The 13,815-nt window shown below is 33.1% G+C and overlaps 1 protein-coding gene across 1 annotated transcript in view; it reads right to left on the bottom strand.

Annotated features, from left to right (window-relative positions):
* Positions 1-11,018, bottom strand: part of LOC134242706 (fibropellin-1-like) — a gene marked incomplete at its 3' end in the record, with an annotated part of 48,644 nt that extends 37,626 nt beyond the window's left edge. Inside the window, exons 1-20 of the mRNA XM_062724835.1 lie at positions 10,988-11,018; positions 10,557-10,664; positions 8,175-8,294; positions 7,360-7,473; positions 7,043-7,156; positions 6,844-6,957; positions 6,066-6,179; positions 5,805-5,918; positions 5,442-5,555; positions 5,177-5,290; positions 4,979-5,092; positions 4,148-4,261; positions 3,883-3,996; positions 3,685-3,798; positions 2,854-2,967; positions 2,589-2,702; positions 2,391-2,504; positions 1,556-1,669; positions 1,291-1,404; positions 1,093-1,206 (exon numbers count right to left, since the gene is read on the bottom strand). Of these exons, the coding sequence (XP_062580819.1) occupies positions 1,093-1,206; positions 1,291-1,404; positions 1,556-1,669; positions 2,391-2,504; positions 2,589-2,702; positions 2,854-2,967; positions 3,685-3,798; positions 3,883-3,996; positions 4,148-4,261; positions 4,979-5,092; positions 5,177-5,290; positions 5,442-5,555; positions 5,805-5,918; positions 6,066-6,179; positions 6,844-6,957; positions 7,043-7,156; positions 7,360-7,473; positions 8,175-8,294; positions 10,557-10,664; positions 10,988-11,018 (2,197 nt within the window). The remainder of the gene's footprint in view (positions 1-1,092; positions 1,207-1,290; positions 1,405-1,555; positions 1,670-2,390; positions 2,505-2,588; positions 2,703-2,853; positions 2,968-3,684; positions 3,799-3,882; positions 3,997-4,147; positions 4,262-4,978; positions 5,093-5,176; positions 5,291-5,441; positions 5,556-5,804; positions 5,919-6,065; positions 6,180-6,843; positions 6,958-7,042; positions 7,157-7,359; positions 7,474-8,174; positions 8,295-10,556; positions 10,665-10,987) is intronic.
* Between the last annotated feature and the right edge of the window lie 2,797 nt (positions 11,019-13,815).

Genomic DNA, 13,815 nt, shown 5'->3' with positions numbered 1-13,815 from the left:
AGATCAAGGCATGTCCCGTTGTTCTGACATGGATTTTCAGCACATTCATCAATATCTGTAAGAATTTTTTCTTACGTTTATACCTCTCAAAAAAGGATATTACGTGTTCTGTTGCTGACAAGTAGATTTATAACTACGTATTTCACTTTATTATATTATCAAAAAGTTTTGTTATTAAACAGAAAATTGACAGCCATGTAAAATCTAAAATGTGAACAATAGTTTCATTTGTCTAAGGTTCATTGATTTACTTACTCTCCTCACAGTTTGTTCCATTAAATCCTGCCTCACAAGTGCAGTTGTAATCATTGATGAGGTCCTCACATGTTGCATTGTTTTGACAAGGATTTTCTGCACATTCATCCATATCTGTTACAAATAAAATGCATAAGATATGATCTAGAGATAGAGAGTATTCAATGGTTTGCAATATTGGACAGAATCAGTCATTTCATTCACTACTGGTAAGGGGTTTCTAAAACTTTCATGTGATGGTTTGCAACTGGAGATCGGTAATCTATTTCAGCACTGGCAAAGGATTTTAAAATGTTCACGAGACTTTGAAAATGAAGGTGTGTAGTTCTCAAGCCCGGAAGAAATTGATTGCACCACTGAAAAAGACTTCTTTCATGGAACATATGGAGATAACGAACAGTATTCAAGATCAAAAGTCAGTAAAACAATACGAAATGGGAGCACAGCAAACACGGCCCTCCAAAACATCAGATGTGGGATCAGGTCATGATATTGATCAAGAAAAATCTCGAGTAATGAGTGAGTGAGGTGAGAGCAGTATCGTTAAGGATATTGTCAGGAGATATTAAGGAGCAGACGGATAATTCAGGGGACACCAGAAAGGGGTCAGGTTAAACAGGGGTTAGGTCAAGGCACGTCAAAGTGTATAATACTTTCAAAATATCTTTGTTCGTGGTAGAATACATAGACTGGTATGAGTCTTCAGACTTCAAGAGTTCTGAGATAAATATTAAAATACTAGTGTAACTTGAATGAAGTCTAAAAGATAAAATATATCTTCCAGAAAAAATCAACATTTCCTTGAAATAAAAAACATGCTTTGTTATATATACTCACTGTTTGTACAATTAGTGTCATTAAATCCTGCAGCACAGTTACATTGGTAATCATTGATGAGATCAAGGCATGTCCCATTGTTCTGACATGGATTTTCAGCACATTCATCAATATCTGTAACAGATGCTCTTTGTTAAGCATAACTGATTTTAAACTAGTTTTATTCACCGTCATTTCATATCATTTTCATTGACTTACCTTCCTCGCAATTGGTTCCATTAAATCCTGGAGCACAGCTACACTCATAATCATTGATGAGATCCGCACATGTTCCATTGTTCTGACAAGGACTATCGGCGCATTCATCAATATCTGTCAAAAAAGTCTTTCATGTAATCCCAACTTTCACTTATACAAAGGATAGCCAATGTTCTTAAGCATTGACGTTTCAGAATTCGCAGAGTTGTGATATCTAAAATGTTATCTAAAGTTTCATTTGTCTTAGGTTCATTAATTTACTTACTCTCCTCACAGTTTGTTCCATTGAATCCTGCAACACAACTGCAGTTGTAATCATTGATGAGGTCCACACATGTTGCATTGTTTTGACAAGGATTTTCTGCACATTCATCTATATCTGTAACAAATGAAATGCATAAGATAGGATTAAGAGATAAAGAATATTCAATGCTTTGCAATATTGAGTCGAATCAGTCATTTCATTCACTACTGGTAAAGAATTTCTAAAATTTTCAAGTGATAGTTTGCAATTGGATCGGTAACTTATTTCACCACTGGCAAAGGATTTTAAAATGATCACGAGACTTTGAAAATGAAGGTGTGTAGTTTTCAAGCCCGGAAGAAATTAACTGCATGACTGAAAAAGATTTCTTTTATGGAACATATGGAGATAACGAACAGTATTCAAGATCACAAGTCCGTAAAACAATACAAAATGGGAGCAAAGCAAACACGGCCCTCCAAAACATCAGATGTTGGATCACGTTATGATATTGATCAAGAAAAATCTCAAGTAATGACTAAGTGAGAGCAGTGTCGTAAAGGATATTGTCAGGAGATGTTCAGGAATAGACGGATAATTCAGGGGACGCCAGAAAGTGGTCAGGTTAAACAGGGATTAGGTCAAGGCGCGTCAATGGGGAGAATACTTTTAGATTATCTTTGTCTGTGGTGGAATACACAGACTGGTGTAAGACGTCAGACTTCAAGATATCTGAGATTAGGATTAAAATACTAGTATAACTTGAATGAACTCTAAAAGATAAAATATATCTTCCAGAAAAAGTCAACATTTCCTTGAAATAAAAAAAAAAACATGTTTGGTTATATATACTCACTGTTTGTACAATTAGTGTCATTGAATCCTGCAGCACAGTAACATTGGTAATCATTGATGAGATCAAGGCATGTCCCATTGTTCTGACATGGATTTTCAGCACATTCATCAATATCTGTAACAGATGCTCTTTGCTAAGCATAACTGATTTTAAACTAGTTTTATTCACCGTCATTTCATATCATTTTCATTGACTTACCCTCCTCGCAATTGGTTCCATTAAATCCAGGAGCACAGCTACACACATAACCATTGATGAGGTCCGCACATGTTCGATTGTTCTGACAAGGACTATTGGTGCATTCATCAATATCTGTAAAAAAGTCTTTCATGTAATCCCAACTTTCACTTATACAAAGGATAACCAATGTTCCTAAGCATTGATGTATTAGAATTCGCAGAGTTGTGATATCTAAAATGTGATCTCAAGTTTTATTTTGTCTTAGGTTCATTAATTTACTTACTCTCCTCACAGTTTGTTCCATTGAATCCTGCAACACAACTGCAGTTGTAATCATTGATGAGGTCCACACATGTTGCATTGTTTTGACAAGGATTTTCTGCACATTCATCGATATCTGTTAAAATGAAATGCATAAGATAGGATTAAGAGATAAAGAATATTCAGTGGTTTGCAATATTGAATCGAATCAGTCATTTCATTCACTACTGGTAAAGAATTTCTAAAACTTTCAAGGGATTGTTTGCAATTTAATCGGTAACTTCTTTCACCACTGGCAAAGGATTATAAAAAGATCACGAGACTTTGAAAATGAAGGTGTGTAGTTTTCAAGCCCGAAAGAAATGGATTGCACGACTGATAAAGACTTCTTTCATGGAACATATGGAGATAACGAACAGTATTCAAGATCACAAGTCCGTAAAACAATACAAAATGGGAGCAAAGCAAACACGGCCCTCCAAAACATCAGATGTTGGATCACGTTATGATATTGATCAAGAAAAATCTCAAGTAATGACTAAGTGAGAGTAGTGTCGTAAAGGATATTGTCAGGAGATGTTCAGGAATAGACGGATAATTCAGGGGACGCCAGAAAGTGGTCAGGTTAAACAGGGATTAGGTCAAGGTACGTCAATGGGGAGAATACTTTTAGATTATCTTTGTCTGTGGTGGAATACACAGACTGGTGTAAGACGTCAGACTTCAAGATATCTGAGATTAGGATTAAAATACTAGTATAACTTGAATGAACTCTAAAAGATAAAATATATCTTCCAGAAAAAGTCAACATTTCCTTGAAATAAAAAAAACATGCTTGGTTATATATACTCACTGTTTGTACAATTAGTGTCATTGAATCCTGCAGCACAGTAACATTGGTAATCATTGATGAGATCAAGGCATGTCCCATTGTTCTGACATGGATTTTCAGCACATTCATCAATATCTGTAACAGATGCTCTTTGCTAAGCATAACTGATTTTAAACTAGTTTTATTCACCGTCATTTCATATCATTTTCATTGACTTACCCTCCTCGCAATTGGTTCCATTAAATCCAGGAGCACAGCTACACTCATAACCATTGATGAGGTCCGCACATGTTCCATTGTTCTGACAAGGACTATTGGTGCATTCATCAATATCTGTAAAAAAGTCTTTCATGTAATCCCAACTTTCACTTATACAAAGGATAACCAATGTTCCTAAGCAATGATGTATTAGAATTCGCAGAGTTGTGATATCTAAAATGTGATCTCAAGTTTTATTTTGTCTTAGGTTCATTAATTTACTTACTCTCCTCACAGTTTGTTCCATTGAATCCTGCAACACAACTGCAGTTGTAATCATTGATGAGGTCCACACATGTTGCATTGTTTTGACAAGGATTTTCTGCACATTCATCGATATCTGTTAAAATGAAATGCATAAGATAGGATTAAGAGATAAAGAATATTCAGTGGTTTGCAATATTGAATCGAATCAGTCATTTCATTCACTACTGGTAAAGAATTTCTAAAACTTTCAAGGGATTGTTTGCAATTTAATCGGTAACTTCTTTCACCACTGGCAAAGGATTATAAAAAGATCACGAGACTTTGAAAATGAAGGTGTGTAGTTTTCAAGCCCGGAAGAAATGGATTGCACGACTGATAAAGACTTCTTTCATGGAACATATGGAGATATCGAACAGTATTCAAGATCACAAGTCCGTAAAACAATACAAAATGGGAGCAAAGCAAACACGGCCCTCCAAAACATCAGATGTTGGATCACGTTATGATATTGATCAAGAAAAATCTCAAGTAATGACTAAGTGAGAGTAGTGTCGTAAAGGATATTGTCAGGAGATGTTCAGGAATAGACGGATAATTCAGGGGACGCCAGAAAGTGGTCAGGTTAAACAGGGATTAGGTCAAGGTACGTCAATGGGGAGAATACTTTTAGATTATCTTTGTCTGTGGTGGAATACACAGACTGGTGTAAGACGTCAGACTTCAAGATATCTGAGATTAGGATTAAGATACTAGTATAACTTGAATGAACTCTAAAAGATAAAATATATCTTCCAGAAAAAGTCAACATTTCCTTGAAATAAAAAAAACATGCTTGGTTATATATACTCACTGTTTGTACAATTAGTGTCATTGAATCCTGCAGCACAGTAACATTGGTAATCATTGATGAGATCAAGGCATGTCCCATTGTTCTGACATGGATTTTCAGCACATTCATCAATATCTGTAACAGATGCTCTTTGTTAAGCATAACTGATTTTAAACTAGTTTTATTCACCGTCATTTCATATCATTTTCATTGACTTACCTTCCTCGCAATTGGTTCCATTAAATCCAGAAGCACAGCTACACTCATAACCATTGGTGAGATCCGCACATGTTCCATTGTTCTGACAAGGACTATTGGTGCATTCATCAATATCTGTAAAAAAGTCTTTCATGTAATCCCAACTTTCACTTATACAAAGGATAACCAATGTTCCTAAACATTGATGTATCAGAATTCGCAGAGTTGTGATATCTAAAATGTGATCTCAAGTTTCATTTTGTCTTAGGTTCATTAATTTACTTACTCTCCTCACAGTTTGTTCCATTGAATCCTGCAACACAACTGCAGTTGTAATCATTGATGAGGTCCACACATGTTGCATTGTTTTGACAAGGATTTTCTGCACATTCATCGATATCTGTTACAAATGAAATGCATAAGATATGATTAAGAGATAAAGAATATTCAGTGGTTTGCAATATTGAATCGAATCAGTCATTTCATTCACTACTGGTAAAGAATTTCTAAAACTTTCAAGGGATTGTTTGCAATTGGATCGGTAACTTCTTTCACCACTGGCAAAGGATTATAAAAAGATCACGAGACTTTGAAAATGAACTGATTTTTACTAGTTTTATTCACCGTCATTTCATATCATTTGACTTACCTTCCTCGCAATTGGTTCCATTATATCCAGGAACACAGCTACACTCATAACCATTGATAAGATCCGAACATGTTCCATTGTTCTGACAAGGACTATTGGCGCATTCATCAATATCTGTAAAAACGTCTTTCTTGTAATCCCAACTTTCACTTGTACAAAGGATAACCAATGTTCTTAAGCATTGACGTATCATAATTTTCAGAGTTGTGATATCTGTGTGATCTAAAGTTTCATTTTTCTTAGGTTCATTAATTTACTTACTCTCCTCACAGTTTGTTCCATTAAATCCTGCAACACAACTGCAGTTGTAATCATTGATGAGATCCACACATGTTGCATTGTTTAGACACGAACTTTCTGAACATTCATCAATATCTGTAATGAATATCATGTATATAAGAGATGACTTTGAAAAAGAGAATATTCCATGGTTGCTATAGAGTATACAGTATGTAATTTTCTTGTCAACAGTATCAGGTGCAGAGCAAGTTAGTCAAAAATTTATACTTTTATGAATGCAAAGAACAGTAGTGAAATTTTTAAGGATTCTCTTTTATGAATGAGATAAATTCTTATTTTTATATCCAACTTATTAACATTGATTTTTTTGTAAACAGCATTCCTTTCCTTTTACTTTTCATGAAAATTTCAAAGTGGCACTGTAGGTGAACACTTGTGAGACCTTCTTGCTAAGCAATTGTAAGACTGAAGGCTAGATTGAAGGTTGAAAATTTTAGATATGTTATTAGACAAAATATGACTGTTTAATCTCTCTCTCTCCCAACTCAGGCTTGAAGCCTTGATATGTGGGTTGGGGGATTTTTTGTCCAAGAAAATTTCAGTATCAATGTGAAATTTAAAGAGATATTTTAAAAAAATGTCTTGTTCTTGCAGGTCTAACAAGATTTTTTGACAGTAAGTCGGAAGTGTGCGACACATCTTCAAAGATTGCCCTGTCTTAATGAGCTTTAAGAAAATATCATTCAAATGGTTTAACTATCCAAAATGTATTATTTATTATTCTCTTTTATACACTTACTGTTTGTACAATTAGTGTCATTGAATCCTGCAGCACAGTTACATTGGTAATCATTGATGAGATCAAGGCATGTTCCATTGTTCTGACATGGATTTTCAGCACATTCATCAATATCTGTAAAAAATACTCTAGGTTAAGTGTGACTAATTCTGAAAATGGTTTGATAAATCGTACTTTAATATTATTTTGATTTATTTACCCTCTTCGCAATTGGTTCCATTAAATCCAGGAAAACAGTTACACTCATACCCATTGATGAGGTCCACACACGTTCCATTGTTCTGACAAGGACTATCAGAACATTCATCAATATCTGTAAAAACTTCTTTTATTCAAACGTTTCTCTCTCTCTCTTATTTCAAAGGATATTAAATGTTCTGAAGCATAAGCATTCCAAAATAATACACCGGTATACAAATTTAAAAATATCTCTTGATGAATAAACAATTTACAGTGTTGTGTTATCTGAAATTAGATGAATAGAATCAGTTGTCTTAATTTCAAAAATTTACGTACTCTCTTCACAGATTGTTCCATTAAATCCTGCCTCACAACTGCAATTGTAATCATTGATGAGGTCCACGCATGTTCCATTGTTTTGACAAGGATTTCCACCACACTCATTAATATCTGTAAAATATACAGCAAAAGACAGGAAATTAAAATACAGAATATTCAATGTTTTGCAATTTGATTGTTAATTTATTTCACTACAGGGACAGGCTTTCACGAAGGTACATCACGTGACCCTAGTTAAGAAAAAAAGGAAGTTTTGACTAATCAAGTTTAGGGTCATCGGGGTTTCAGTCAAGGGAAATTGATATCAGTGAAAAGACAGGAAAGTCAGAGAATTTCAAGGAACATCAGAAAGTAGACAAGAGTAACAAGGGTTTGGTGAGATGACGTCAAAGGAAGAAATGGTAGACATGAGGTTATAGTAAAAATTCTGGAAGAAAGATGAAAATAGCAACGGTTTTTTTTTTATTTAAGACAAAAACATTTCGGTTGTGACAGTAGGAAACTTTAATGAATGCAAAGCACAGTACTGAAAATTTCATTATATCCTTTCCTACTGGTAAAAAAATTTCTTAATGAGCAAAATACTTGTGAATAACATTTTTTTCTCCCTCTATATTGTAATTGCTTCACTCCATTCATGACAAAATATCGTAGACTTTTGCACGATAGTATGAAGAGACATTCTTTTATATTTACAAAAAGATTGAACTTTGAAAACAAAGATTTTAATATATCGTCAATAAATCTTAAAAGATATCTCTTTAAAGAAGCAATCTTTCCTTAGAAAAACCGTGTTTCTTGATCTCTTATACTCTTAGTGTATGTACGGTTAGTGTCATTGAATCCTGCAACACAGTTACATTCGTAATTATTGATCAGATCAAGGCATGTTCCATTGTTCTGACATGGATTTTCAACACATTCATCAATATCTGTAAATATTTAATGCAAGAAATTTGTAAATAAGGAACGATAATGAAAAAAAAATACCCGAAGAGGTTAAAATATTAATGATTAACAAAATGCTTCAGATATTTCCTAAAAAAAACAACAACATTTCATACATTAATTCCAATGTAACATTTAACATATCATCTTTGTTTTCATATTAGATATTCCATGATGTCTCAAGATGAATTCATTTTTTTTAAAGGATTTTAGATATTTGAATACTCGTTTATATTATCATCGCTAAGTTATTATTAAATTTTACGTTTTATGGTATACATTTTACCTTATGAATAGTTTTGTTAAATTCACTTACTCACTGTTTGTACAGTTCATATCATTAAATCCAGAAACGCAGTCACATCGATATCTATTAAAATATATCTAAAGCTAGGTGATTATATTGATATTATGTTAGAGTATAGGCGTATAGAATATGGTTTTTAAAACCTTTATCAGTCTACTAACATTTAACATTTCCTATGTGTTTAAACAGATTGAAAAAAATGCATTCAGAAACATAAAATGTACGTATTTTGATTGAAAGTTGCAGGGATATAGCAACCCTGTTTTAGGGATCTACAGATTTTCAATTTGGATAAAATGCGGATTAAAGGAGCAACAGAAAGCGAGTTCAATGTGATTTTTTTCCCCAAAAAATTACAATTTAATCAAAACTTACCCAGATTTTTAAAATGCAAAAATCGGATCGCGGAGTAGATGAAAATTTAGTAAGTTACAGACAATAATCTATATAATGTCTGCAGTCACATTCTCTGTAAAATTGAACTAAATCAAAAACAGCCCAGAACTACAAACTAATAAGAATTGATACATCGATTCGTATACCAAATTATGGCTATATTTTGTTTTGTTGAAAAGAAATCAGCTTGAGAAAATAGGTAGTCCTTATTGAAAACGACAAAAATGATAACGTTTTAGAACGTCACGGAGCAACAGATAACGACGATGCAATTTTGTATTTTACTAAAAAAACACCTGAATAAACCCTAAAAATGTTGGAGGAATCAAAAAAATATGTCACAAGCGAGTTGTGCATGTGGTACAAACAGTACAAGCAGTATTTGGGTGACAGAGACTCTGTATCGGTTGAGGACAATCTGTGAAGCTACAATTTAACAGTAAAATCTTAACAGTCTTTAAAAAATTGGAACGTCAAGGAAAGACATACATTGTAGGTGCTTCAGAGTTGCAAGGATGGATATGGAGATAACGAACAGTATTTAATCTCAAAGTACATTAAACAGTATACAAAATCAGAGCTGCCCAAGGATTTCATGAGTGGGCATTGGATTATACTGTGTGAAATGTATAGGGATAGTAATTTTTAGAAATTCTTGACGCTATTTTTTGACGTTACATTTCCGTTAAGTGTGCTCCGCGGGTACAAAACATGTTGATTTTAAAATGAAGTATATTCATTTCTGTTAAATTGAATGGATTGAAACTTCACGCATCAACAAAACAAATATATGTACATATTATATTGTGCTTATTTTAAATTTCTAGTGAGTAATTAAACGAAGATTGACATCCTCCACAAAGTTTTTGAACAACCTTCGTATTTCTGCATGAGTCTTTTTTTCTGTTCACAAATTTATCTTGGTGATTGAACATATGTATCTTTATAGCAATATATATATATATATATATATATATATATATATATATATATATATATATATATATATATACTATCCGAGAAGAAACTGAAAATATCGAGTTGACAGGCGCAAGTTATCAAATAAAAGGGGATCTGAAGCATTAAGGTTAATAATCTAAGGACGTCAACAGAACAATTAAGTTTTTCATTTTTTAATCAACAATAGTACTTGTATCCATTCAACAAGTCACTTTTTCAAGGGAAATGTTGATATACAAGGCATGATAAAACATCGTACATTATATAATGTCAACAGTATCGGAGAATATAATATTGATTCACTGCACATACAATAGTGTAGTGATCTAGAGAAAGTTGGTTAATTTTGTCTTCTGTGCGATATCAACAGCAAAACTGAGTGATACGGTTAACGATATAATAGATTTCAAGTTGAGATTTAATGGGATATCAGTTTTCAGAATTTTAAGTACCATCACATTTAATATTTTCCTGTGGTTTTCGCCTGCACCATAAATATCTGTGCAAGAAAAGGTGACGTTGAAAGGAAAATTGATGGGTTTTTTATTTGAGTATTCTCTTTCTTTCATTTGATTAGAATTACCGTTTGTACAATTTGTTCTATTGAATCCATCGACACATTGACACCCGTAGTTGTTTATGAGGTCAATACACGTTCCATTTTTTTGACAAGGATCATCCGCACATTTGTCTACATTCAAGAAGACAAAACAATTAACGATTGCATTTTATTTATCTATCATCATAAATGCTATCTTAAATATGTAGGATTATACGCGTAATATTACTTTTGTTTAATATACTAGTATATAATATTTAATTGGATAGTGCTGAATAATATGTTTTAATTAGATTGATACTTTTACAATGTAACAAAAATCACCAATTGTGCAGTTCGTCCCATTGAATCCAGGAACACAGAGGCATTTGAAGCCGATTTTGAGGTCTAGACATGTTCCGTTGTTTTTACATGGATCATCCACACATTCATCGATATCTGAGCCAGAAACAAACCAATTGTTACATTCAAATTTATTTTAGACATTGTAAATCTTTAGATGATTGCATGATTTTTGTATGTTATTAAAGATATTAACAGTTAGAAGTATGTAATAGCAGTTGATCAAAAATACTTTTAACAAAATTAATTCATCACCTAAGCAAGATACCCCCGCATCTTCATAATGTCCACAGTTATGATTTCCCCATCCGCTATGAAAGCAAAGGGATATGTCTGTTTCTGTTCCATAACATCGAACATCATCCAACCAAATCTGTCCACTTCCCTCACCAAAGTATGCACGGGAAAATGCTGTTGCATTTTGTCTGAAATAAACTGTAATCGCTTAACAGTAGTAGACCTAATATTTCACTATCGGTTATAATTCGTCTCCTAGTTGAAGGCTAATCTACAATGGCAAATCTACATGTAACCTATGGGTATTGACTTATCTGATTATGGCCTGTAAATTTTCTGATTATACTTGTAAGCCATTGAGCATTATAAATGTAGCATTAACTAGATCCTAGTAAAGGTTTTGCATTGAATCATCTGAGTTTAGCCTATACACTTTACAGCCTATTGACAACACATCTTCTTAGAAAAGGTATAATTTAGGCCAAATTCAGTGAAACATCTTAGTACTGAGAATGAAGTCTACAGTTACTCGTAATCTGACATCCAATAATAACACTTTTATTTTAAAAAGTATTCTATGGATAAACAAAGGGCAAAATTGACCTTTTGAGTAAAATAACTTTCACCTATACACGTAAACATACGGATGCCTTATGCCTCAATGTTTGAGAGACATGGACTGTACAAGACTAGAACATAATAAGCTTCAAAATAAGGTCATAGTGATATACCCCGGTACTTCTGAGATACAAACACATTCTCCGAAGATGCAACAGCTAAAAGGTTTGATTGTTTTAGACATCGCATTGCTTACAAGCTCCACGGCACAGTCGACTACAATCAATTTGACTGTATAGCCATAAAGGATTAAATTTGTTGTCATATAAAGAATAAAAGATGCATAGAAACACAATTATGTATAATATTCCACGAAAAGGTTAAGAAAATAGAAATCAATTACTTTTTCAAGTTGAAAAGAATTTTCGTTATTTGCTTGCATCTTTCAGATAGATTTTATGTCTAATCATTATGCTTTTGTTAATTGCAAAATGAAAAGCATATGATATTTTTCAAAGAAATCGATTTAACACTATGTGAATTTGTTATTAGAAAAAGACGTTTATGGCAACCTAGTTCCAATTCTTTGTGATAAACGAAATGACTTTCTATCGTCATCCTTCCTTCCATATTTAGCAATATACAATTATCGCATGAATATGGAGAAAAGTCCCCCATATTGATGCAATACAAGGGAGCATGCTTTATACACAATGTCTAAACCGAGACAAGCCGATGGAACACGGCTGTCGACGGTCTCATTCGGGTCGGTATTTTGCAAATTATATGGTCGATTAAAGTGACCGATTTTGGCAATAAAATGTATGACAAGAACTGGTGTTCAAATTTGACTGAACGGCCCATAGGAAATGCTTACTCCTGCATGGCATCTGAAACTATCAATGATGTTTTGGTCTGTTTTCAATTTGTGTTGTGCCAATGAAAGTTTGTTTGTCTGTTGTTTAACATCCCTCTCGAGAATTTTTTACTCATATGAAGACGACACCACTTGCCGGTGGAGAACTACAAATTTTAACCTATGTTTGGCACCCAGGGCCACTGAAAAGTGAGGGATCTTTTTTCGTGCCAACACGGGAGCTCGTTTTTTCGGTCTCATCCGAAGGACCAGACTCTACATTTCACAGTGTGAGTCGAACCTGCGACGTAAGGATCAACTCCTCACTCCGAGAATTTAGAGCAGACGCTCTTACCACTATGCTACACGGGCGACAAATGGACGTTTGAGCTTGACCTCTGATCATTATCATCATATTTCATAATTGGATAGATTAATATTTTCCCCCTAAAAATAAAAAAGAGAACATGAACTTGCCTTATTTTTAGAACTAATTCAAATTATATCTAATTATCATCACTGTGGAATTTTGTTTTCTTAAATGTATGGGGTTAATTTTCAATACTTGAAAATAAGCTTTCAAAATATATATATAAAAAATAGTTCAGTTTCAAATTGTGGCAAATCTTCCCTTTAAGGACAGATGATACAAACAACTTTTTGCTTTTGAGGAAATTTAATATCATGCCATAAGTTTAGAAAAAGATAATTCGTGGAATATTTTCTCCTAAGAACAGGAAAATGAAATAGACTTTGAAAATATTAGTCATATTTTAATAAAATAACAAATAAAGACAAATCACACTCAATAACGGTCTACAGGTGAAAACAAATTTCAGAATATGTTAGCTTGGTGCTAAAAGTGTAATATAAGCTTTAAAAATATATACCAAGCTAAAAGAATTTTATGAGGAAAAACAAAATGACAAAATATCAACAATATCACATTCGCTGATTTTTACCATTTTGCCTTTTCTGGTTAGGTATATTGTTCTACTGATAATATTACACGCTTTGCGCAAATCTTACATATTCTGAAACTGGTTTTCATCTGTAAACCTTTACCGAGTGTGTTTTGTAAATATTTGTAATTTAATTGTAATATTACTAGTGTTTTCTAAGTCTATTTCACTTTCCTGTTCGTGATAGAAAAAAAATTATGAATTATCCACTTTTCTAAACCTGAGACATGATATTAAATCTTCTTCTAAAAAGATGTTTGTATCATCTGACCTTAATACCTCTATTGACAAGTCTTATTGGCATAGGCCTTTTAAAGTTAAAGAAACT

Source organism: Saccostrea cucullata, unplaced genomic scaffold (assembly GCF_032062105.1).
Source record: "Saccostrea cucullata isolate Sc308-1 unplaced genomic scaffold, CSIRO_AGI_Scuc_v1 ctg138, whole genome shotgun sequence".
Lineage (NCBI taxonomy): Eukaryota > Metazoa > Mollusca > Bivalvia > Ostreida > Ostreidae > Saccostrea > Saccostrea cuccullata.
Note: the sequence above shows the minus strand (reverse complement) of the source record. Positions and strands in the feature narration are given on the sequence as shown.